The 27680-nt window shown below is 40.9% G+C and overlaps 1 protein-coding gene across 1 annotated transcript in view; it reads right to left on the bottom strand.

Moving 5' to 3' along the window:
• Nucleotides 1–21334, bottom strand: part of LOC114665614 (oocyte zinc finger protein XlCOF6-like) — a 38760-nt gene extending 17426 nt beyond the window's left edge. Inside the window, exons 1-3 of the mRNA XM_051927908.1 lie at nt 21170–21334; nt 13002–14056; nt 3539–4602 (exon numbers count right to left, since the gene is read on the bottom strand). Of these exons, the coding sequence (XP_051783868.1) occupies nt 3539–4602; nt 13002–13380 (1443 nt within the window). The 5' untranslated portion in view covers nt 13381–14056; nt 21170–21334. The remainder of the gene's footprint in view (nt 1–3538; nt 4603–13001; nt 14057–21169) is intronic.
• Nucleotides 21335–27680: the final 6346 nt, after the last annotated feature.

A 27680-nucleotide genomic window follows, 5' to 3' on the forward strand; every position in this document is an offset into this window, starting at 1 on the left:
TGGGGCAATGGTTTTAATCAGTTTCATCCATGAATGTGCTGAACTGTTGAATGCTATGTTATACTCTAGTCAATGGTAGGGATGGGAATAGAAAACCGGTTCTTGTTGAGAACCGGTTCCCACTGTTTCAATTCCTTGGAATTGTTTGCCATTTTTGCAAACGATTCCCCTATCGATTCCAGTCGCCTCGAATGACGTCAACACGTTGCGTAGCGTCATTTACCCAACAGGAAACATGGCGCCTAAGCGGCACAAACGCTCCAAAGTTTGGTTATACTTTACGAGAAAGGATGACAACAGGGCAACCTGCAATACTTGCAAAGTAGATATTTCATCAAAGGGAGGAAACTACGAATATGCAAAAGCATTTGCTCACAAAACACGCGATAACCTTAAATGAATGTCGTGTTTTTGATCCGCTCCGGACTAGTGAATCTCAACCCAGCAGCAGCGGTAACGTTTGCACGTCCTCTCCCGTTAATACGGCAGGTAACTAATCAACTAACATTGCATATTATGTTAGCGCGATTTGCCTTATTGCAAAACCTGCTATTACTGTGCATTGCATTTAGATGACCATGACGAGAGAGACAGACAGAGTCTGGCTGGCTTAGTTGCTTGCAGTTCTCGCTGCAGTCTACCGGTAGCTTCTCCTTTCACAGAGGTGGGGAAAAGTAAAATTTCCTTCCTGAAAAAGCAGATATGCTTATATTTCTGCAAAAGAATTGTTAATTCTCCATAGTTGATGGTTGCAGAATTGCACAGTGCACAGTTCCATTGGACTTGAGTTGATTGTATTTGTTGCTGGCTGATGTAGTTTTATTTTTGAGTGCTCAGCTCATATATACTTTTAAAAAGGAGACTGTAAATGTTACTGGACATTCTTGTGTAATTGCCACAGAATAATTTATGTTGTACTTTGTTATTGCTACAGAAGAATATTTATTTTATTATTATTTTACATTTACAAATTTTTTTCTGGGGACCCCGTGGCACCCCATCGAGGAGCCGTAGGCTGTGGATCTCTTAAGATCTCACTGTTGGGTTTGTAAGGTCATGCTACTCCTAAATTTCTATCTTGCTCAAAGATAAGAGATAAAACAAAGTTCTAAGCTAATCGACCTGTGTGTTCTCCTTTTTTAAAAATAAGAATCGATAGGAGAATCGATAAAGAAGCAAATTGTTAAACAGAATCGAAAATGGAATCGGAATCGTGAAAATTTTATCAATTCCCATCCCTAGTCAATGGCACACTCAGGTTTATGCTTTTTCTTGCAGCCTTCTATCACTACTTCCACCAAAAGTTAGATTTTTTTTTAATACATTACTTACCCCATGTAATTTGGAGTGATGGTCGTCCTCAGTAGGACCCGTGATCACTTGCTCACTTACCAGCGACCGGAACAGTCTGGTTTTATGCCTAAGAAGTCTACCATCGACCGCATCCTGGCACTTAGGGTTCTCATGGAGCGCAAACACGAATATCAGCAGAGTTTCCTTGCAGCCTTTGTTGACTTTCATAGAGCTTTAAACTCAGTTGATCTAGCTGCCCTGTGAGATATCCTGAGGGTTCGCAGGATCCCCTCGAGGTTGCTAGATATTATGGCTGGCCTATACACTGGTATTGGGCAAGGTCGTGGGGTCCAGCGGCTGTGGGGCATCTGTTGGTGAAGAAAGATTCACAGATCTTGACTTTGCTGATGATGCTGTGATCTTCGCAGAGTCAATGGAGGCTGTGATTGGGGCGCTCGAGAGACTGAGTGAGGAGTCTGAGTGTCTGGGCTTGCGAGTGTCCTGGATAAAAACCAAGATCCAGGCCTTTAATGACCTCTTGGGCACAGCCATCAGCAGTGGGTCTGTCTGCAGAGAGAGTGTCAACCTTGTCGAGAGGTTTACTTACCTTGGCAGTGACATTCATGTCTCTGGTGACTCTTCCTATGACGTCAGTAGACGGATTGGGAGAGCATGGGGTGTCATGAGGTCGCTGGAAAGGGGTGTCTGGCGCTCCCTATATCTATGCAAAAGGACGAAGGTCCAAGTCTTTAGAGTCCTGGTGCTTCCTGTCTTGCTATGTGGTTGCAAGACATGGACGCTATCCAGTGACCTGAGACGAAGACTGGACTCCTTTGGTACAGTGTCTCTCCGGAAAATCCTTGAGTACCTTTGGCTTGACTTTGTGTCGAATGTACGGTTGCTCATGGAGTCCCGAATGAGGCACATTACCTGCATTGTGAGGAAGCATCAGTTATGGCACTACAGCCATGTGGCGTGTTTTCCTGAGGGTGAGCCGGCTCGCAAGATCCTCACTGTGGGGGACCCGAGTGGCTGGACCAGGCCAAGGGGTCGCCCACATAACACCTGGCTGCAGCAGATAGATGGTCATTTCCAGAGGGTGGGACTGGACCACGTGTCTGCCTGGGGGGGTTGCAAACTGGGATCCCGAGTTGTTTCGTCATGTAGTGGGTGTAGCAACGCACTGTACCAGTGCATGCTCCCTAACTTGACTTGACTTGTGGTCTATACTGCAACCACATCTGAAGAAACGAAGATGAGGAGAGGCATTCACTGTTCAGATTCTGCAATCTGTAAATACAAAAAGTCCAGAAACAGAATTGAAAGAGGTAGTCATTTACTTCTTGTCAGTTCTGTTGAAATAATCCCAATTTCACAACAATAAAGTGAAACCCAGTATCCTTATTTTATTGAAGATTTTTTTAAACCACTGATTTCTCTGCTATCTGATAAGCCACACAAATGAATTTCAAAAGTCTGTGCTACAGAAGTCAATTTATTTTGTATTTACAGTGTTCTAGTAATGTGACACTTTCTGTGCAGAGTTTACACAATTGCTACTAGCTTTCTTTTCTTTTTAGCTGGGTGCTCTAAAGTGATGAGAGTCTACATCTATGTATGAATATGCCCTGTAAAGTTTTCATCCTCCTACTAGGTTGGTTCTGTGCACTGGAATTAGGCTTGCCAATATAAAACAGACTAGGGAGAGCTCAGTAATAAACAGTCACTTGTTCAAATTACATGAATTATGTCAAAAAAATAAAGAAGCAGAGAAGAATCATTTCCAACAATTGGAGCAGCAGTATGGCTTATCTCAGGTTTAATTTCTCCAAAATAGTGCAAGGTACCCACTTCTTTAATCATCTCATACCACTATTACAAAAATAGACACAAGAAATAAATTACAAAGTAGTGTGGCAGAGAGTAAGTCTTCAGGGACCTTTAAAACTTGACTTGATGTTATTTTGGAGAAATTAGAAGGATAGGATTGGCAAGCTTAGTTAGGCTGTATGGCCTGGTTTCATCAAACTTCTAATGTTATAGGTACTATTATTGTCTTGAATAAAGTGATGCCTCCTTTTGTAGTTTATAGGAAGTTCTACTAATTGATAGGACATCAAGAGAGATGGTATGGTGGTTTATTTTAGGTTTCCTTCTCTCCAGTATGAATTCTTGTGTGGATCTGAAGGTGGCTCATTTGTGTGAATCGTTTTCCACATTCTGAACAGCAGTATGGCTTCTGTACAATGTGAATTGCTTTGTGATGCCTTAGATTACGTTTGTCAGAGAATTCTTTTCCACAGTCCGAGCAGCAATATGGCTTCTCTCCAGTGTGAATTCTTTTGTGTCTCTGTAGACAGGTGCTGGAGGAAAATCGTTTCCCACAATCACAACAGCAATATGGTCTCTCTCCTGTGTGAACTCTTGTGTGGATCAGAAGATTGCTTTTGTCAGCAAATTGTTTGCCACAGTCAAAACAGCAGTATGGCTTCTCTCCAGTGTGAATTCTTCTGTGTCTCTGATGACAGTTGCTGGAGGAGAATCGTTTGCCACAATCAGAACAGCAATAGGGCTTCTCTCCAGTGTGAACCCTTGTGTGGATGTGAAGATTGCTTTTGTCAGCAAATTGTTTCCCACAATTGGAACAACAGTATGGCTTTTCTCCAGTGTGAACTCTTGTGTGCTTCATAAGAAGGCCATTGGTAGAAAATCGTTTGCCACAATCAGAACAGCTATGTGGCTTCTCTCCAGTGTGAATTTTTATGTGGGTCTGAAGACTGTTATTGTTGGCAAATTTTTTGCCACATTCAGAACAGGAAAATGGCTTTTCTCCAGTGTGAATTCTTGTGTGGCTCTGAAGACTGCGCTTGTTAGAGAATCCTTTGCCACAGTCAGAACAGCTATATGGCTTCTCTCCAGTGTGGATTCTTGTGTGGGTCTGAAGATACCTTTTTTGTGAGAATTCTTTCCCACATTCAGAACAGCAAAAAGGCTTCTCTCCACTATGGATTATCTTTTGTATCAGAGGCCTGCTATTGTTGGAGAATTGTTTTTCATATTCTGAACAGCAGTATGGTTTCTGTCCTGCTTGTCTCCACTTATACTTTGTCTCCAATTTTTGTTCTGAAGCTTTTTTCTGCTCTTGAAAGAAGTCCAAAGCTTCTGAATGTGCGTCATGCATGCATGGAGTGTTGGTCGTCCTCAAAACCTCTGAATTAGGTGTCAGTCTTTCCAGGTTTTGCTGTGGTCTCTTCAGTGTACAGGTCTGATGAAATGAAGATGGGCAGAAGGCACCCCTTTCTTTTATATCTGCGGAAATATAAAATAAATACAAATTTCATGTAAATTTAAGTTCAGACAGAGAAGAGAATAATTTAGTCTATAATAGCTTATTGCTGTGGAAATAAACTCAACTGACGATGACATTCTAAGATTATTTTCAGTTTATTAATGGAAGATTCATTTTCCTTTGATTTAAAAACACACCTAGAAAAAGAAGGCAAAAGAAGAGGCAAAGAAAGCCGCAAAGAGGAATTTTTAAATAAATATACATCTAATTATAGCAGCCTAACAAAACATGTTTAGTCATGCAGAACATTCTGAAATAAGAGTTGATAAATATTTTTTATGTCTTTATTATGACATGACATAATGAGAAGTCAAGGAAAATGACACCTTTTATTAGCTAACTAAAAAGATTACAATATGCAAGCTTTTGAGGCAACTCTGGCCCCTTCTTCAGACAAGATGTAATACAGAAACTGGAATTCCTTGTGTTTTATATAGTTAAAGGTTTTCCAATGCTGTATCGGTGCTGGTGTCTATATAAACACAGGGGGGCATTCTGTAACCCTATTGGTCTAAGGATTTGGACTGGAATTTATAAGTTTGGTCACTTTAACTCGTCCCTCTCTCTCACATGGACACCCTGGCCACAAGGAGAACACAATGAGGAGCACAAATCAGCAGCCATATTGAGACAGGCATCTGGACTAGAAAGGATGACTTGACCAGAGACATTTGAGTAACTACAAGTCTGTGTGCTGCCTGATACTACACATCTAGCATTTATTAGGTTGTACGGTTATGGTTTGCCAACATTCACATGTACTGTGCTTCATTTTTATTATTTTATGAATACTATTAATAATACATTATTAACACGAGTAACTTAACTCCTACTTGTCCTTTTACGCTAGTTGCCCAAGGTTATAGATGTAGAAGGGAGAGTGGGAGTGAAGTGCTAAAGTACAATACCTTATAAACAGTGGTAAGTCTATGGGATTTGCAGCATTCTGATAAAGTCAACACAATAAAGAGTACAAAAAGGTGAAAGTAGAGTCACATAGGGCTCTACCAAGATAAAACAAATAGGTAGTTTATACATAACATTTCCTCCAAACATACTGAAAAAAAATAAACATGAAACACATTCATTTAGTTCATCATTAAAACCACAGGCAGGGATAGACTGCCCCGATGCACTTCTGAGGATTACTATAGCGGCTGCCAATCAATGGTATTAATTCCTTCATCCTCCAGGAACTGCCTGCATGCTCTCTCCACATGAGGCCGGGCATTGTCGTGCACCAGGAGGAACCCACTGCACCAGTATAGGGTGTGACAGTGGGTCTTAGGATTTCATCCCGATACCTAATGGCAGTCAATGTGCCGTTGTCTAGCCTGTAGAGGTCTGTGGCTCCCTCCATGGATATGCCTCCACAGACTATCACTGACCCACCACCAAACCAGTCATGCTGAACGATGTTACAGGCAGCATAACGTTCTCCACGGCTTCTCCAGACCCTTTCACGTCTGTCACATGTGCTCAGAGTGAACCTAATCATCTTCATCTGTGAAAAGCACAGGATGCCAGTGGTGGACCTGCCAATTCTGGTATTCTATGGCAAATGCCAATCGAGCTCCACGGTGCCGGGAAGTGAGCACACGGCCCACTAGAGGGCATTGGGCCCTCAGATCATCCTCATGAAGTCTGTCTCTGATTGTTTGGTCAGAGACATTCACACCAGTGGCCTGCCTGCTGCAGATCATTTTGTAGGCTCTGTCAGTGCTCATCCTGTTTCTCCTGTCCTTCTGATGGGTTAAGGACCTTCTACGAGGGTCCCTGTCCCGCTCTCCTAGAGTAACTGCCTATCTTCTGGAATCTCCTCCATGCCCTTCAGACTGTGCTGGGAGACACAGCAAACCTTCTGGCAATGGCACGTACTGATGTGCCTGCCATCCTGGAGAAGTTGGACAACCTGTGAAACCTCCGTTGGGTCCAGATATCACCTCATGCTACCAGTAGCCAAATGCAAAACAAGTGAAAAAACAGATGAGGAGGGAAATATGTCAGTGGCCTCCACCTGTGAAACCATTCCTGTTTTGGGGGTCATCTCATTGTTGCCCCTCTAGTGCACCTGTTGTTAATTTCATTAACACCAAAGCAGCTGAAACTAATTAACAACCCCCTCTGCTACTTAACTGACCAGATTAACAGCCCAGAAGTTTCATTGACTTGATGCAATACTCTCATTAAAAAGTGTTCCTTTAATTTTTTTTTCTTGAACTTCATAGACAGGTCTGTCCAATCATGAGATATAAAGGTATTTAAGGTGGTCAATCGTAAGTTATGCTTCCCTTTGACTCTCCTCCGAAGAGTGACAGCAGGGGATCCTCAAAGCAACTCTCCAAAGATCTGAAAACAAAGATTGTTCAGTCTCATGGTTTAGGGAAAGGCTACAAAAAGCTATCTCAGAGGTTTAAACTGCCAGTTTCAACTGTAAGGAATGGAATCAGGAAATGGAAGGCCACAGGCACAGTTGCTGTTAAACCCAGCAGGTCTGGCAGGCCAAGAAAAATACAAGAGCGGCATATGTGCAGGATTGTGAGAATGGTTACAGACAACCCACAGATCACTTCCAAAGACCTGCAAGAACATCTTGCTGTAGATGGTGTATCTGTACATTGTTCTACAATTCAGCTCAATTTACACAAAGAACATCTGTATGGCAGGGTGATGAGAAGGAAGTCCTTTCTGCACTCACGCCACAAACAGAGTCGCTGGTTATATGCAAATGCTCTTTTAGACAAGCCAGATTCATTCTAGAACAAAGTGCTTTGCATGGCGGAAGAAGAACACCGCATTCCAATAAAAACACCTGCTACCTGCTGTCAAATTTGGTGGAGGTCCCATCATGCTATGGGGCTACGTGGCTAGTTCAGGGACTGGGGCCCTTGTTAAAGTCGAGGGTTGGATGAATTCAACCCAGTGTCAACAAATTCTTCAGGATAATGTTCAAGCATCAGTCACAAAGTTGCAGTTACGCAGGGGTTGGATATTCCAACAAGACAAAGACCCAAAACACAGTTCGAAATCTACAAAGGCATTCATGCAGAGGAAGAGGTACAGTGTTCTGGAATGGCCGTCACAGTCCCCTGACTTGAATATCATCAAAAATCTATGGGATGATTTGAAGCAGGGTGTCCATGCTCGGCAGCCATCAAATTGAACTGAACCGGAGAGATTTTGTATTGAAGAATGGTCAGAAATACCTCCATATAGAATCCAGACACTCATCAAAGGTTAAAGGAGACATCTAGAGGCTGTTATTTGAAAAAGGAGGCTCAACTAAGTATTGATGTAATATCTCTGTTGGGGTGCCCAAATTTATGCACCTGTCTAATTTTGTTATGATGCATATTGCATATTTTCTGTTAATCCAATAAACTTAATGTCACTGCTGCAATACTACTGTATCCATAAGGCATGTCATATATTAAAAGTAAGTTACTACTTTGACAGCTCAGCCAATGATAAACAAAAATCCAAAGAATTAAGCAGGGTTCACAAACTTTTTCATATGACTGTATAATATATAGTTTTATCACTGCATTTTTTTTCCACTTCATACCCTCCCCACTTTACATTTAAAGGCCTTGACATTCAAATAGAGCAAAACAAATAGGACTCTAACTCCGGTCTCAGAGAGTAAAATTATCATTTTTTTAAAAAATTGCAGACTGCTTATATTTAGTTTGCTCAAACAAACCATGATGACCTGTAATTTACAGGATCCTTAAGGCAATATAACAGGCAATATCTCTATATATTGTGAACACAGTCCCAAGGGGATGTGGCCGCTCCTCTGAAACCCCCTCTGTAATAAGTGTATATGTTTAATATGTCACTGTGCTCTGTACAAATATATTTTATAAATCTACTTTTCTTTCTACTCACATGTACAGCTAACACAAAGTCAGATTTAGCACACAGGTGCTCACCATATAAGAACTGTTAGGCAAGCATTAAAACACAAGGCAGGGACAATTGCGAAATGAGCATTGTATACTATTTGTGTGTGTCAAACTCCGCATGAAATTGTATCCTCTCTTTGCCTTGTTTGGAATGACATGATTCAACTAAGTAGGTGTCTGCACATGAAGAAAGAGTATAAAGCCTTGGAACATTGCCCGGCGCATCTCTGAAGCCGACGGACGAATGGGAGATACCGTCATCTGATCCTGAAAATCCTTCCAACGCAGCAACGAAAACAGCAGTCTCTGTACTTCAGACCCCCATTCCAGAAGGTCTTGTCATAGCTTCCTTCATCTGTTATGCTACGTAAACCTTCATTAAAGAAAGCTATTTCTCCTATGTGATTTCTTACCAACGTATCACTAAGGGAGGGGTATTGCCTTTTTATATTATATCTATAGAGTTTCAAGTTATGTAACACACCACAATAAAAAAGAACTTATTCCAACAAGGGAGCTAGCGCCCCCTGCTGGATACATCCTCTTAAACAGGGATTCAATGGGAAACAAAACACAGTTTTTTATCTCCTCTTCGCTGGATCAGCTGCATGCCTGCTGCTGCTGTCGTGCCGCGTTATTTGCACCTCGTGCTGGGCTTCAAACATTTAAAAAGTCCACAATGCTGCTGTCCTTTTGTCTCACTGCCTTGTTTCTCTTTTCCCAGACATCCTCTGCTACAGTTGGGGCTCCCGCTCCTGAGGCGCGCCCCTTTGAAGAGGAAGAGTTTGTGTTCTTTTGATCGAGAAATGGAGCTGTGGTGTCCGGGTTGAAACTGAGCCCGGATCACACCTGAAAGAGACTTATGTTTGTTTTGGCAGTGTTTGAATAAAGTTTCTGTCTCTTGTAATCTCCAAGTGTATCTGTGCAACTTTGTGACCCAATCGTGACAATATATAAAATCCAACGTCTGTCTGTATGTCTGTCCGCTTTTCACGAGAGAACTACTTAACGGATTTAGATCGGGTTTTTTTCAATAATTTGCTTGAACATTCCGGATGATTTTGCGACCTCTCTCTCTCTCATCGCTTGCAGGAGTGATATATTTGCACTAATCCGAGATAGATGTTGCGGATCAAGGGGAGGGGGAAACATGACGTCAGGAGTAGGGAGCCAGGCAGGGCCCTCCTCAAAAAAAAAAATTAAAATTAGAATAAAAATTAAAATTTAAAATTAAAACACAAACAAGACATTGTGCAAAGTCAAGACTGTCAATATTTCACTTCAACTTGGGCGGAGCCACGAAGGACGGCTAGTATATAATTACAGTAATCCCTCACTATATCGCGCTTCGACTTTCGCAACTTCACTCTATCGTGGATTTTATATGTAAGCATATTTAAATATATATCGCTGATTTTTTGCTGGTTCGCGGATTTCTGCGGACAATGGGTCTTTTAATTTCTGCCACATGCTTCCTCAGTTGGTTTGCCCAGTTGATTTCATACAAGGGACGCTATTGGCAGATGGCGGAGAAGCTACCCAACCAGAGCACGTATTACGTATTAAAGAAAACTCCTCAAATATATTGTGAGCACGGGGGCTGTTCGCACCCCTAGAGGATACGGCCGCTCCTCAAAAAACGCTGAAAGATTACCTTCACATTGCTCCCTTCCTTGCTGGGCTTACATGTGGCTGTTTTGTCAAGCGATATGCTTCCCGCACGGTGCTTCGCATACTTAAAAGCTCAAACGACACATATTGATTTTTGATTGTTTGTTTTTCTCTGTCTCTGACATTCTCTGCTCCTGACGGAGGGGGTGTGAGCAGAGGGGCTGTTCGCACACTGGCCTAGAGGATACGGACGCTCCTCTAAAAAATGCTGAAAGACTACCTTCACATTGCTCTCTTACTTACAGCTGCTTTGTCCGGCGGTGCTTCGCATACTTAAAGCCAAACAGCGCCTATTGATTTTTGATTGTTTGCTTTTCTCTCTCTCTCTCTGACATTCTGTGCTCCTGACGCGCACTCCTTTGAAGAGGAAGATATGTTTGCATTCTTTTAATTCTGAGACGGAACTGTCATCTCTGTCTTGTCATGGAGCACAGTTTAAACTTTTGAAAAAGAGACAAATGTTTGTTTGCAGTGTTTGAATAAAGTTCCTGTCTCTCTACAACCTCCTGTGTTTCTGTGCAAATCTGTGACCCAAGCATGACAATATAAAAATAACCATATAAACATATGGTTTCTACTTCGCAGATTTTCACCTTTCGCGGGGGGTTCTGGAACGCAACCCCCACGATCGAGGAGGGATTACTGTAGTACAGAGGAACGCCTAAAAGCCTCCTCGATTGTGGACTATGATCCAAATACATATAGTCTTTCTGTATTGTAATTGTAATTTATAACATTAATGCATCTGTTTTATTGTCCAAGGAATTTATGGTGCTTTTAGTCTAAAATAGTCAGTGAGCTAACAGCTTAATGGTAAAGAAAATTGAGACAGTTAAGAGATTATACAGAATAAACAGAAACCAAGGAGCTGGTGGTGGATTTTAGGAGGCCCAGGCCCCTCATGGACCCCGTGATCATCAGAGGTGACTGTGTGCAGAGGGTGCAGACCTATAAATATCTGGGAGTGCAGCTGGATGATAAACTGGACTGGACTGCCAATACTGATGCTCTGTGTAAGAAAGGACAGAGCCAGCTATACTTCCTTAGAAGGCTGGCGTCCTTCAACATCTGCAATAAGATGCTGCAGATGTTCTATCATACGGTTGTGGCGAGCGCCCTCTTCTATGGGTGGTGTGCTGGGGAGGCAGCATAAAGAAAAAGGACACCTCACGCCTGGACAAACTGGTGAGGAAGGCAGGTTCTATTGTAGGCACGGAGTTGGACAGTTTGAGATCTATGGCAGAGCAACGGGTGCTCATCAGGCTCCTATCAATTATGGAGAATCCACTGCATCCAATGAACAGTATCATCTCCAGACAGAGGAGCAGCTTCAGAAACAGACTGCTGTCACTGTCCTGCTCCACTGACAGACTGAGGAGATCGTTCCTCCCCCACACTATGTGACTCTTCAATTCCACCCGGGGGGTAAATGTTAACATTATTCAAAGTTATTGTCTGTTATACCTGCATTGTTATCACTCTTTAATTTAATATTTTCTTTATCAGTATGCTGCTGCTGGAGTATGTGAATTTCCCCTTGGGATTAATAAAGTATCTATCTATCTATCTATCTATCTATCTATGTACAGGATCAAAGCCTTTGCGCAGGAGCGGCCCATCACAAGGACAGCTAGCCAATCAAATGTGTGTAACGTCACATGATCCAGATAGCCCACATGTGATTTTAACATAGGAATGGCTCGTCTGAGAGACCAGAAAAGAATAACATAGGAAGCTACAGTACGTCATAGACATGTTGGAAAGAAAAAAAACAGACAATTTCTTCTGAATGTCAAAGAACGTAACTTATGCCCCATGCCAATTGCCGAATCAAAAAGCTGCCAAAGGACAACGTCCACCTTGACATTTCTGATTTTTAGTAAGCCTTTCTAAGACTATGTACATGTGGACTTTGCTATCTGTTTTACTTTCTATCATACTTTCTTCTGTTAGTATTATTATACTTTAACAAATACCATGTTGCTTTTACTTTTCTATTCTTTTTCTTCATATATATTTTAGTGGCTGAAGTAATTTCTTAAATATTAGACTCCTTTCGCAGGGGAGACTGCCATTTGGTCTTTCTTCAGGGTTTATCAAGGCGGAGAGTTTGCACAAGTGCAGCGGATGAAAGACCCAAGTGGTTGGTTAAGTAACATGTTAGCAAAAGATATACAAACCTTCATGTGTTTCAGGGCCTCCCATCCATTGTTGGTGCCGGAGAGAGAGAGTCCCAATGTGGAGTACCGAGAAGTGACTGGCAGTTAGGCATTACTTTTGTGGATGGGATCCTATGTGAAATATTACAGAGTGACTGGCAATTAGGCATCACTCATGTGTAGTTGTGTGAATAAGATCCATGTATGTGTTATACGTATGGTGCGAGAGTAGACCAACCTAGTAATGAATGTATGGAGTCTCACTCATCCCTCGACAATCCACCTCCTATTACTTCTTGCTTAGTTTTACATCCAAGACAGAATTAAGGCAATCGCAAAAATATTATTTTTCTTTCTGAAAAGAGATTCAAAGAAATTAGAGAAGCGATACAGCCTTGTTTTAACCAAGAAAGAAGCAAATTATAGTGCTGTTCTTAGAAAGGATGGAGTCCAAGATGTTTAAAACGGTAGAGTAGGAGAAATAATTAATTTCTGAGTGGAGTACACTTCTTTAAGTTCAGAATTCTTAAACCAGAACAAATCAGCATTTCCAAGTTCTAAGACACAGAGGGCCCTTTAGGTAAATCACATTACACGGGATTATTTATTTTTAACTCTTACCTTCTCCAGAAAGTGGTGCTTTCTCAGTTCCCTTCATCCAAGAATGGAAACATTCTGTCTTCATCTGGACAGAATCATTCTGGATGTTGTCAGGTTTATTTTCCGCAAAGTCTGTTCCAGTTAGCTCCTCATCTGGATGCACATTCTGAATGACCGACTCCAATTTAACATCTTCAGTCTTAACATGATTTACAATCTCACTTTTTTGACAGTCAGTGTTATCAGACGTGGACTCAAACTCTTCTTTAATAACTACTGGTTGCCATTTGAAATCCTCTTCCTTCTCCGTACCATGAGTCATCGTCAGATGTTGCACAGATTCCCATTCACAGTCATCGTCGTCTTCTTCCTTAATGCCCACATTTCTTTTGTTCTCCATGGTAAAAGGAGACTCCAGTGTAGTGTCAGATTCTACCGGTTCTTTTTGTATTGTGTATTAATGCTGCAGTCTCCTTGACAGATGACTTTCCTCTGGTATTTTATACCAGCTATCCTCCAGAGAAAGGATATGCTCCAAAGGAGTTCAAGCGAGTCTTTACTGAGAAAAACCAACACTTCTGCGTATCAACAAGAACGGGAGGTCCAGGGCAGATGGCAGTATGCCAGGCTCTTTGGCTTTCAAACTTGCTGCTGTTGCCCCTTCAGAGAAGGTGATGGTATTGTTCCAGACACAATGGTTACAGATACACGCAGTCTCTCATATTGTTCAAGGGTGAACTTCAGCTTTTGGAGGTCCTTTCAGTCTGCATTATACAAAATGCTTTAGCCAATGACTTCACCCAAGTTGCTTTCTGCTCTCTGATTGGTTAAAACCATTGATTATCCATTGAGCTGCTTATTTATAGTCTGTCAAGGGTGCTGCTATTTTCTGTCTTTTTGTGTACAGCAACAAAAAATGTTGAAAGTCCATCTGACAGCACTCATCCAAAAGAGCAGCCAGCTAGCAGTGCTGAACACAACATGGCAAGCACGAATGGCTTGGTATTTGTATCTTCTGAGGTTACTCTATTCCAGCTCCAGGGGCTTCTGGACACTTCTCATCCATTTTCTGTAGTCTGAACAGAGTAGAATACAATTAGAGATGCACCATAAATCACTACACTCATTTGAGTCAAATTCTCCCACCTTTCCTTATTGTCCAGCTGCTCTTAACTCTTTTAGGGCAGATGTCGACACGAGGGTGAGAGCGGATGGCCAGAAGGCGATGAAGCTGTAAGTGTCAAAAACGCTCACTGTTACATTATAGGTAGACTCTTTTTGCTAGGAGGACTGTTAGACTCACTGACTTGACGTCAAATTCCGTAAAGAGCAAGAGTAGCGTAGATTAAACAACATCTAGAATGGCATCAGCATCTGGCGATAGAGTGAAGCAAGTACTCAAAGCAGAGTACTCTATTTATTTATTTATTGTGTATTATCGCTGAATCAGACTCTAACTTATCGAAGTCCAGTGTAGATGCAAGTGCTCTGAAGATCAAAAACAAAAGTCAGATACCTGCATGAGCTGATCAGACCCCAGCTGATGCGCGTATGCCTGGGAGGACAACACAAACATTTATCAGACTCCGATTTTGATGCAAACGATCTGGATTTTGAAAACGAGAGACAGCTACCTGCATCAAGTGATTGATTCCCAGCTGATCAGTATTGTACTGCTCAACATGCTTCTATAGCTGACATACCTGCGGCAACGTTCACCTGGCAGGACTACACAAACACAGATCCATGGGCAGCAAGCTGGCTTCTAGACTTCATCAAACGATACGGAGTGCTAGTGGACATTATGGATTACCAGCCACTCGGTTACTTCAAGCTGTTTTTTTCCAGAAAGTGCCTTTCAGCTTATAAGGGATGAGACACACAGCTGTGTAATAGGTATGTCATAATTATGTGAAATTAAATACTATAGAGGCTCATGGACTATAGAATAGAGTGACATTTGTCATAAATAAGTTTTTTTTTTGGAAAAATATTCATCCCTGGGACAAAAGAAAAAACAAATTGGCCCTAAAAGAGTTAAATCGGCCTACCTGCTCATTGACTGCACTTCATCCAGAGCTTTTTGTTGTACTTCTTACAACAATGGAGACCAATAGCGCACACCTTACCTCAGATGCAGTCTCTCAACTGTGTGATACAGTTTAAATGGAGCCTCTCTGCTTGTACTGCACACAGCCTACATGATGTTATATAACGCAACATCTTCTTTGTGTTTTTAGAATGCTTCTGTACAGTATCTGGTCATGAGCAGCAAAGAGTCCCCTACAACTCCAATGACTTGTGTATTTCTTCTTTTTTTTTTTTTCACACAATATGCAAGACTTTAAATGTATCTTCATCTGTCCCAGTCCATCTATATGAACTTTAATACTCTTTAGAGCACAGTTTTAAATTAATCTGCAAATCTAAGTTATCAGTTACATCCATCCATTTTCCAGCCCGCTGAATCCGAATACAGGGTCACGGGGGTCTGCTGGAGCCAATCCTAGCCAACACAGGGCACAAGGCAGGAACCAATCCCGGGCAGGGTGTATCAGTTACATGTTTATCCTAATTTTAATAACATTTAGTATAAATGGTCTGGTGCCCTGTCTAGGCTTGGTTTGTGATCTGAGGCCAATCTAACCAGGATAGGCACTGGCTTCCCTGTAATTAATAATAATAAAATAATAATAATACATTTTATTTATACAAAGGTGCCTTTCTAAGCACTCAAGGACACCGAACAAACAAATAAAAAAGCCCATTATAAACAATACAATTAAGTAGGTTTAAGAATTATGTTAACACATTGACCCATCTTTAAGTCCCCCTTTCAAACTCAGACTGATTTTGGAAAAAAGAAGGAAAAAAAGGAAAAATCCATCTACAGATTATTTTCTATTTTTAAGCCCATCCTGCACATGTCCATCACTATACTGTCAATCCCATCTTTTGTAGAGAAGATCCACCTCTATCTTATTTTCTTTATTTCATTCTGTCATGGTAGATAAAATGTGACAAATCAGACTGATGAACTACTCTTCTGTTTGTAAGGTCCGAAACCCCTGCGTTGCTCATTTCTCGCATTTTATGCACCATGCTTATGGCTCAGTTCTCAGCTCTCGCACACACACACACACACAGTGCCTTCCCTACGACTTAAGACAAAAATCCGACCGGTTTTCTTGGTTGAACCAGACTACACAACTGCAGCCAAAGGGAGTGCCCAACAACTTCCACTGGCTCACTAAGATTATGGAAAGTAAGTCTGCAATTGAAGATCACTGGAAAAATCGTGTAGCAAGGCAACGCTTTTACGAAGTACAAGGCGTGAAAATGGTTGAAACCACAGCTGACCGGTCACATTGTTGCACTCTCAGGATATTCACCCATCATCTGTTTTTATTTCACACAAAATGGGATAAAAAGGGCACTGCCCTATGACGGTGTGCTGCAGTCTCATTCTACCTGCCTACACCAACCATCAGAAAGCACTGCTTGCTAATTATTTTATGGTTTATACAGTTTTTTTAATAGTTTGACAGTTTTGTTATTATTGATTGAACATAGTTATCATCTACTTATGTCTTTGCACTTTGTTTTTGTGATAAATTAGCACGGGAACATTGATACTTTTGTCAGGTGGCTCTAAATGTTTCAGCTGGTTACGGTAACAGTTCATATTTGACGACTATAGATTTACACTTTAAATGCATCTGTAGTGATTGGGCATCATTTTACATTTATGTTATATTTTTTCCCCCATTTCACAATGTTTGTGATTCAGGACAGAGCAAGACATTCAACTAAATTCTTTTTATTTTACTTTAGCATCAGGCTCTTCATTTGTTACGTTGTTTAGTGATCTGTTGAGCTTCACCAACTACACATAGCAGGGGCAGAACAGTGGGTAAGTGCTGGCATTGCAGTTACACTGTGTGTTACTGGTAGTACCTCTTAAATCCATCTCTGCATATAGCATTTGTTATTGAGATCTGAAGGAAATATCCATCCATCCATTTTCCAACCCGCTGAATCCGAACACAGGGTCACGGGGGTCTGCTGGAGCCAATCCCAGCCAACATAGAGCACAAGGCAGGAACCAATCCCGGGCAGGGTGCCAACCCACTGCAGTAAAGGAAATATTTGAAATATTAAACTTGTCTAGCTAACCCTGTGCTTTAAAGTTTATCTTAGTGAAGCCGGGGCTCGAGTGCTCCCCATTTCGTCTGTGTGATGATGTGAGTTTTATGCATTATCATGTGCCAATCCACAGGATTTTTATTTTGTGTTTAAAGTTTTTTTTATTTAAAACAAAAAATCACCCGAGTCATTTTCCATTACATGCAGACATTTTGTTGAGCCATGTATTGTGATGTTCTGATAGTATGATGCCTACCTTTGCACATTAGGATGGCAGTCATGGCCACTGCAATACTAAAAATGTGTCAGAGGGAGAGGGAGAGGTGCTATTGGATACATGGCACACGAAGTGAGTGTACAAGTCCTCAGCATACCACGTAGTCTCGTCTGCAGGAACTAGCAAAAGGGTAGCTGCTTAGTAATGGCAAGGGTCTCAGTACAGCGGGTCTTCCTGTGGAGAAAATTCACTAGGATACATTCTTTTTGCCAAACAAATGCAGCATGTGACATTAAACAAAACCAAAAAACAAAAGACAAACACTGTGCCAAGGCCAACATAGGCACCTAGGTGTCAAGGCTCAAAAAGAAACCCACTGAAGACACCCCCACTAGTCATACGTGCATACTCACACACTATGAACATCACATATGCCAATAATACATTGGGTACAGGGATTAAAGTAGAAAAAAAAAATCTCAAAGTTTATCAGCTTTCCTTTTTTGTTCATTATAGTATTGCAATGAATGTACTAAACTGATGAATGCAACATCACCTTTGTGGTATATTAACTTTCATCTCACAATGCAGTTAAGGAGAATCAGTTTAACACTTTTAAGAGGGCTGTGCCACTTTGCTGCAAATGAAATACAAAAAACAAAACGTGATATGTAACTGAGCACTTTGGGGTCACACAAAACAGAATAACGCGATCCTTCATTTGGGTTGCATTTTCTTTTGGTGTACCTTATGTCCTGCAGTCGCTTTGCCATCTAGCATTCTATTGTTCATGCCTACTGTATGTCATGTTATGTTATGGGACTCTGCAGAATGGGGTTGCGTTTTGCTGCTAGAAGCAGTGCTGTTAGCCATTTCCTGACTGATCTTTAAGATCACTTGCATTAGTCTCAACTGCTGTTTACTACTTGTTCAAATCATTTTTTGGGGACAATGTATAGTTTTCAGCATAATGGCATTTTTCTCTCTTTTTTTTTTTTTTCGCTGCCCCACTAGGCTTGCGTTTTGAAGGACTTTTGATGTGAACTTTTGTAGCACAGGAACATATTAAATGTACAATTACATAAAAGTGACCTATCAGACACATGCCCTGATCATATCAACCAGCCAGGCATCACATTTTTTTATTTTTTTTGGGGTGGAGCAGGGCAGTAGATAAGTATTATTTTAGAACACCTCTCTACTAAATAAATCATTTAAAAAGTTTCCTTAAGAATAAAGCTAGTTTCATATAACATAATACTTTTGAAAAATAAAACTCTCCAGACTCCGATCTAGAGCAGCATGGTATCAAAGATTGTTAGCCCAGTATCCCCAAAATCTTTGATTCAAATTCTGACCCCAGTCACGATCTCCATAAGATTTGTAAGCCAGACCATCTGTGGGTTTTAATTCTACATCCCTTAATTAATGTGACTTAGGTGAATTGGTAACTAAAAATTGTGCCCAGTGGTGGATTGCCATCCCATCTGGGGTTCATTCCTGTCCTATATCTAATGCAGACAGAATGTGCCCCAGCCCCATATCATCCTGAAGTGGGGTACGCTGCTCTGACAAAGGATGTATGATTCTGAATCGACCAGTCTGGAATGACTTCAGCTTGGCATACTGAAAGAGAAGCTTGAGATCAAGACTGTAGGCTTTTATTTGGGTTGCATTCCTTTGAACTTGTATCAAAGACGACAACTTTTTTTACTTGCACTTCTCCACTCCTAAGTAAGCAAAAACCTAATAGAACATACAGTTAACAGTTTTTAACACATATAATATCACACCATTCACAATGCTGGAACAACAAACAATTCAGTGCAGTCACAATTCAAAAGGGCAGTCTGTAATCACTCATGTAGGATGTCATCAAGTACCAACTATGAGCAGAACACAGGCTCACGAATAAAAGAGGATCTCAGTTCTCAGGTCACAATCCAAAGAAACAGATGACCTTAAACAGAATTCCACATGGAAAATATAAATGCTTAGGAACAAAGTTAAGTAAATATCTTGTTTTCTTACTTGGGATCACAAACTGCTCACCTCAGATATGTCTGTCACAACCACAGTGTGTGCAATGCTTTTAAATATTATACACTTTACTGTGAGTTAGCCAAAAAGAAGTATCTGCCTCAAGTTACAGAGAGAAAACATTTTAAAAAATGCTTTACCAGCACAAGTGGCCCTAACTCTATTCCTGATTTGTTAGAATACCTGATCTCAGTTCATTTTATAATATGAAAGGGAGGGCATTGATCTGAAACTGGACAGATTCTCACCAGCAGACATTTGTTGCTTCATTATATTAGCTATGAGCTGGGCCTCTCAGAGGTCCAAAGAGCCTGTGATGAGACTGCTTTGAAATGTGCTGAATGTCAACATTACAGACTTTTTCAAATAAAAGACATTAAAGTGGGTACATTAACTCTAAAACTTTAAAAATGTGCAAACCTAACCCAAGCTGACATTATTCTTAATTAACTGTCTCTTTCAAATCGGTTCTCCTCAACTATCAAACACTGGCTTGTTTTACAGCAACCTTATGAATACAACAAAAAATGGTTCAACAGCATCCCACTGCCCCAGTGTACAACTCAAAAACTGATCGTCTTCTCAAGTTGAATGTGCCTCCGCTATGAAGAACAATTGTCAGAGGGCACATCTGACGGTTCAAAGTGAAGACTTCTACTTTGGTAAACTAGGAAAAACTCTCTCAGTGACACTAATATGTTATTTATTCCCTTAAACTGCATTTGTTTCACACAAGTTTGGATCCCAAACCACCACTTCACATTTCTTAGTAACAGAAAAAACTACATCATACACACATTTCTTTCTTATACATCTAGTCAATTCAGAAAGTATTCGGACCCTTTCATTCTCTGCACACTTTGTTACATTTAATTTTAAATGGATAATTTTACCATTCGTGCCCATTAATCTGTACTCAATTGCTCATAATGACAAAATGAACATATTTTCTGAAAGGTATGCAATTGTATTAATATTTACAAATAAATCTACAACACAATGAAGTGTGGGTGGCACAGTGGTAGCGCTGCTGCCTCGCAGTAAGGAGACCTGGGTTCGCTTCCCGGTTCTCCCCGTGTCTGCGTGGGTTTACTCCGGGTGCTCCGGTTTCCTCTCACAGTGCATTAGGTGCATTGGCGATCCTAAATTGTGCTTGGTGTGTGCCCTGCGGTGGGCTGGCACCCTGCCTGGTGATTTGTTCCTGCCTTGCGCACTGTGCTGGCTGGGATTGGCTCCAGCAGACCCGCAATGTTTGGATATTGCGGGTTGGAAGATGACTGACAATGAAGTGTGCGGGAAAATGATGGTTTCTTGATCCGCAGCATTGTTACTAAATATATTCCGTCAATTTTGGTCATCTTATTAAAGTCTACAATTCATTGCACCTTTTCTTTTTATGAAGAAAATCAGCCGAGGCCTCAGCGTAAATATGAGGACGGAACACACTGTTTAATAGTGATCGGCGTGTGTAAGGGTGATTTATATACGGGATTAGGGCCGGAAAATAAACATGTGGTTAGTCGTTTTCATAGAGATCTGCTATCTTACACGTAGGCTCATTGAGAGATTTACTACACACTCGCTGCGCCCGGGCAAGTTGAATCCGGCTGTACATAAAAACAAAACATGCTGCGCGGTTTCCCAGTTCTACACCCTAAAACAGACAAACCCTGCACACAATAGAAATTAGAACAGCCAATGACGTGGAACTTGAATACCATGATCTGTAAGTAGCGTCCCCTAAATCTGCATGTTACTTCCCTCTCGGTTTCATAGACGTACATACCGTTTTTTTATCGAGCACCTGCTACCCCGTGCAGCATGACACCAATTCAATGTTCCTGGTGGAAGAGTCACCATAAGACTTCACGGTAGTGATGGGCCGCTCGATACTCAGGTTTCGAAGCACTGGAGATCGAAGCGCCGCTTCGAGGCTTGCTTCAAATGCGCCCGTCACGTGATTTTGAGTCACGCTAGCGTAATGACGTCATTGATATCCGCGCAGTCCAAGTAGATATTGCTGCAGACCGGAGTAAAATGGGCGTGAATATCATTTTCGACTTCAGCCAATCATATATTAAATTTGCGCATGTCAGTCACTGATCAGCCAATCGCAAATTTAAACGTCGCGGTCAATCACCGTTTTATTCAACAAATCGCCAATCGGTGTTATTTGTCATTCATGCTCCACTTTAGCCAATTGCCTTTTGGATACGTAAAAAGAAAGGTGGGTGTAATTTCTAAAGGTGGACGTGTAAGAAAATTTCTAAAGGTGGACGGTCAAGATAAAGTGACTGTAAGAGACGGGGTGTATACTGTATTCATAAAATTGGCTACCTCTGCGATGATAGTCTACTAGTGTCAATATCTTACACTATAGCACTTTGTCGAGTGCATTATTAAGACTGCAGTGTATTTTTACCACAGTCATTTATGAAGTAGCGGTTCTGAAAAAATGATAATAAAAGTTTGCATATGAGATATTTATCGTTACTGAACAACGTCTGAAGAAAATTTAAATGAACATAACAATACAAATTTGTGTCCGCCTAATTTTAATGGATTGACGTGGACTTAAGTGTGGGCTCTACTTGATTAAATCAGTCAGATTAAAACAAATGTTTGACTGTTGGTGTTTACTCGAATGTCCAAATGAAATAGCCGCCTACATTTAACGGCTCACCTTAAAGACGGGCTATAAACGTATTACAATTTTAAACGTTGAATAAACTGTCAGAGTTCCTAATATTCCATTGTAGCCCCTTCTTGCCTGCAGATCACCATCTGTTCTTTGTTTGCTGATGTCAATATTCTTCGGTCTTCATGTTTGTTCTCAATATACCAGCAGCTCTAGTGAGTTTCTTGCCTGTGAATCACGTATTTAAGTTTATTTTTTAGCTGTATTATGATTACAGATTATTACAAATCACATACTTGACACTCTCACGTTCAGGTATCAGGGAATATAAAACGTTAAGAAAGCTGGCAATAAAATTGTGACTTTAAAGAATGCATTGGCTGTCTCTATGTTATCAATGTTAAATGTAAGAAACACAGTTTTCATAGTGCTAATAGTCACCTTTCAATTATTATTTTTACAATGAAGTTTACTATGTTAAACGATCTGTGAAGAGCAAATATTATGCTTTCAAAAGACTAATAATTTTGCAGTTTTTGTGACTGTGCACCTGTTAATCAGGGTATTCAATTATTTGACTTAATTGGACCTTTATTACTTTTGGGATTTTAAATACCTCTTTAAGATCATCAAATATGTGTTTATTATAATACATATTACTTACATTTAGAGATTAGAACATGACAGATGTTTGTAGTTCATATCTCATTGAGCCTCCATTTGACTCCATCAGGTCCCACTGGTGTGTTGAACACGTCAGCCTGTCTTTAGGGTCTCTGAGATTAGAGGAGGTCAGGAGTCCAACTGTACAGCAGGCACTGATGGGCATCAGCATCACGACTGGTAACAAGATAGAGATGACAGATATTTGAGCGTGACATAATCCTATATGAGTATCCAAGCAAACAACATATTAAGAGCACACCGAGTCTGTATACTCCAGTATGGCCCTGACATAACAACCTGTACAGCTGTAAACGACTCCACTTAACTGGTCATTTAGCACACACTGCACTGAGTCTGTCAAGTCTGAACCATTAAATCATTCAATCTGAACAGCTGGAAATTTATTTTGGCAATGATATTTCTGATAAGGCATTTTTATATTGTCGTTTCTCATTGGTTTATACTGAAAATCTGGTTTACATCAATGTAGTTTTCAATAGTATGTATTATATATATAGTATATAAAAAAAATTAAAGGAACACTTTGAAAGCACATGAGATCTTAATGGGAAAAAAAATCTTGCTGGCTGTCTCTACTGCTATGGACTGATGTGTTAGGAACAAAAGGATGGCACATCGTTTGTTGGAAATGAAAACGATGAACCTACAGAGGGCTGAATTCAAAGACATCCTGAAAATCAAAGGGAAAAAACAATGCGGCAGGCGAGTCCATTTTGATGTCATTTGTGCTGTAATTTCATTGTATGCTGCTAATGAGATGAAGGATGGTGTCCTGGGAGATCTCCTCCCAGATCTGGACCAGGGCATCACTCCTGGACAGTCTGAGGTGCAACCTGGTGGCATCGGATGGACTGAAACATAATGTCCCACCCAGAGGTGTTCTTGGGGGCAGTCAATGGGATCAACTCCTTCATCCTCTGACCAGGAGGAACCCAGGAGCCACTGCACCAGCATAGGGTCTCCCAATGGGTCCAAGGATTTCATCCAGATACCTAATGGCAGTCAAGGTGCCCACTGTTGTCTAGTCTGTAGAGGTCTGTGTGTCCCTCCATGGATATGCCTCCATAGACCATCACTGAGCCACCACCAAACCGGTTATGCTGAAGTACACCACAGGCAGAATAACATTCTCCATGGCTTCTCCAGACCCTTTCACATCTGTCACATGTGCTCAGTGTGAACCTGCTTTCATCTGTGAAAAGCACAGGGTGCCCACCAGTGGTAGACCTGCCAATTCTGGTATTCTATGGCAAATGCCAATCGAGCTCCCTGGTGCTCACTAGAGGACGTCGGGCCACCTTCAGGCCACCCTCCTCAAGTCTGTTTGTGATTGTTTGGTCAGAGACATTCACACCAGTGGCCTGCCTGCTGGTGGTCATTTTATAGGCTCTGGCAGTGCTCATCCTGTTCCTCCTTGGCCAAAGGATCAGAAACTGGTGAGTCCTGCTGATGGGTTAAGGACCTTCTACGAGGGGCCCTGTCCAGCTCTCCTGAAGTAACTGCCTGCCTGTCTCCTGGAATCTCCTCCATGCCCTTGAGACTGTGCTGGGAGACACGGCAAACCTTCTGGCAATGGCACGTGTTGATGTGCCATCCTGGAGAAGTTGGACTACCTGTGCCAGCTCTGTAGGGTCCAGGTATGGCCTCATGCCACCAGTAGCGACACTGACTGTAGCCAAATGCAAAATGAGTGACAAAACAGATGAGGAAGGAAAAATGTCAGTAGCCTCCCTCCACCTGTTAAACCATTCATTCCTGTTTTGGGGGTCGTCTCATTGTTGCCCCCCCCCCCCCCCCCCAGTGCCCCAAAGCAGCTGAAACTGATGAACAAGCCCCACTGCTACTTAACTGACCAGATCAATAGCCCACAAGTATCACTGACTTGATGCTGTACTCTCATTAAAATGGGTTCCTTCCATTTTTTGAGAAGATATATCTATCTATATCTATATCTATATATATAATGTCAAGACCTTAGAACAACAAGGTCCTAGCTGTGAATCATGGTTTTAGAATACGGAGCTTCAAACGTTTTGACTATTTATCAGGCGTATACAATCCTTTTCTTTTAATTTTTGTTCCCATATGTAAAATCTGTATTTTAAGTTAAAAATGCAAGTGTTATTGAAAATGTGACTCCTAATAAAAGATAAGTAAGAAGCATATTATTCTGGAGTAAGTTTGTAAGTGAACAGCAAAGCCTTGATCAGGATGCTCAGTTTCCAAGCTCTTTTATCTTGTGGGATTAAGTGCACACCATTTGTAACCATGTGGATACGAGTGGAGGCTCTGGTCACATCTATCAGTGTTAATACGCAAGGTGATTGGACCAGCACCACTTAAACAGAACACTCAGTATTATCACTACCAAAAATAAGATTTTATTAATAATTATTCAATATAAAAATTGTGCAACAATTTCAAGAAATATTTACAATTATCGATAATGATTGGTCAGGTGAATTGAAAGAAAGAATGCACAAAGATTAAATTTAACAAACAGACTGATCAAGGAATATACTGAAGTATTAAAACAACAGCATGCCCGCTTCTATATATTATATATAAATAAAACAACATTGTAAAATGCATAACAACTGTACAAAGCAGTTATAACAATTAAAGAAAAAATCCAGATGACATCAATTGTCTAAAAACAGACACGCAATTTCAAATATACAGAACTTAATCAACAATCTTTAACAATAACAGAAAGTGTCCTTTATTACTTACATCAATAGTTACATTAAATATATACAACTCTATTATGTACAATCATTTTAACACACAAAAATAAAAAAGGCAAAAGAGAAGTAAAGAAAGAGACACATTTATTTGAGTAGGGTTGAGATGTAATCCTGAGTTTAAATGCCTCAGTGGTGCTTTCCTTGTGCTTCCAACTGTTGTAAAACAAGTACAGTTTGTCAAACTCTTCCCTCTCACTAAAAAAACAAAACAAAAACAACCACACAAATGAACAAATTCTAATCATACCAACCAGAAACACTTCTGCATTTGTCATTTCAAACCACAATTCTTGACCTTGTACAGTTTAGAATAAATGCTACATATGGCATACTTCTAAATGTAATTTTACCAATACTAAAAATGTACTAATGTACAGTTTAAATGTCACTTTAAACATATATATTCACATTTATATATATTTAGTTTATATTCTTGTCTAAATTCACAACAACTATAGGGTATTCTGTTTAACAGAATAATGGCGCTGAAAAGAAAAAGAAAGGACTGTTTATTTAACCACATGACGTACCACTCACTGTATGCTGGTCCATCCATGAACAGATTTTCTGCCTCTGGCAGAGAAATCCTCTCAACTGTTTGTACAGCTTTAATAAGAGCCCATCAAAAACACAGAAAAAGAGAGGATGTTACTCATAGACACACTTTCTGTACTCATTAGAGATTTACGAAGGCTAATTAATCTCTGGCATCAGCACATCCAGAATGATGCGAACTCTGTCAATCCTCTCAAAAGTGCCTACAGCACTTGACAGCACTTCATCCAAGAAGTTGTAGAGGCCATCTATCAGCTCCTCATCTTCTATATAAGTCATTACCCTGTGACCTTTAGGATTTTCATAATTTGTTAACCATTTGGACGATACCTTACGAGATACAACAGCCTGTTGGACAAGAAAATACAAGTGTTTGGCACTATAAAGTCATCATAGCTCTTTGCTGCCAGATAGATTACAATACCAAAGTTTTACTTGTCATCTGAACTAAGTTACCAGCAAGTGATCATCTGCTCCATGGTCCTTTATTATGAACTCTAACAGTTTTTCATGATGAGTCCTCCTGTAGGCCCTGCTGATCTCTGCAGCTGCAAAAATCTGAGCCACTTGTTCTTCAGTCAGCTGCCCGGCTGCAGCCACACAGCCAGCCTGCTCTCCTACACTGTGGACACACACAAATAAATGCATCAGACTGTCACATGTAGTATTTGTCTTATGCAAGCTGTCTGGTTTTGGTCTGAACAGTTGTGTTTTCTCGGAAAAGTGGACACATTGGAAGACAGTTGAAACTGTGAGGATTACTCTGTGGATCACTACAAAAACTCCTGTTGGATGTGATCTCAATAGCTTTTCTGAATACATCCATTACTTCAGAGTATTATGATTGCACCAGTCCGGACACTGGCTAAAGTAATATGCAAGTCACAGAAAAGCTTTGAAGATATTTTTATTCTAACCATCAAAATCCATATTACTAACCAAGAATGCTAAACCGGATGATGGACGCAGGCACATCCGGCAACGGGCCGTAGCTGCAAAAGGACGTACTGCGCAGGCGCAAAAAGAGTCCGCGAGAGTCGGCTGAGGAGCCGAGAAAGGTGGACAAAAGAGGGCGAGAGAGGCGGATGAGGAGAAAGGCGGACAAAAGAGGGCGAGACATGAGTGCAATCCTCCTTAATACTTATACATATTTCGCACGCTGAGGAACAAACAAGTCATGCATACACGGTCACGGGTACAAAACGATTCGGATCGGATAACGGGACCAAACACACGAACACGAATGAAACAAAAAGAATACACGGCGGCGCATACAACGCGCTTCGGAAAATACGTCAGAAAAAATGTCTCGGGTCAAAAAACGCAAAACTCAAGTAACCCCGTTACAGAGACGTGCCCAAATGAAAAGACACATTGAACATAGACGCATACAGCGCGCGTCTCAAAGTGCTGCATCGAAACAAACACGATTTCAAAAGAAACAGCTCGCGTCTCAGCCATACAAAAAAGGGAGCAAAGCAACGCGCATATGACCGGCCAGAAAACAAGCAAGCAAGACTCCAAAAGCAGAAAGCTCAACTGACCGACATACAAAAACGGACAAGGTACGATACAAACAATGCACGACATAGAGTGAAACGGACTTTGCGCAAAGCAGAGGCGAATCAATTAAAAATCAAAAATAGCGCGTCACAAATAATGGACATGCA

The sequence above is a fragment of the Erpetoichthys calabaricus genome, chromosome 1 (assembly GCF_900747795.2).
Source record: "Erpetoichthys calabaricus chromosome 1, fErpCal1.3, whole genome shotgun sequence".
NCBI classification, from domain to species: Eukaryota; Metazoa; Chordata; class Cladistia; order Polypteriformes; family Polypteridae; genus Erpetoichthys; species Erpetoichthys calabaricus.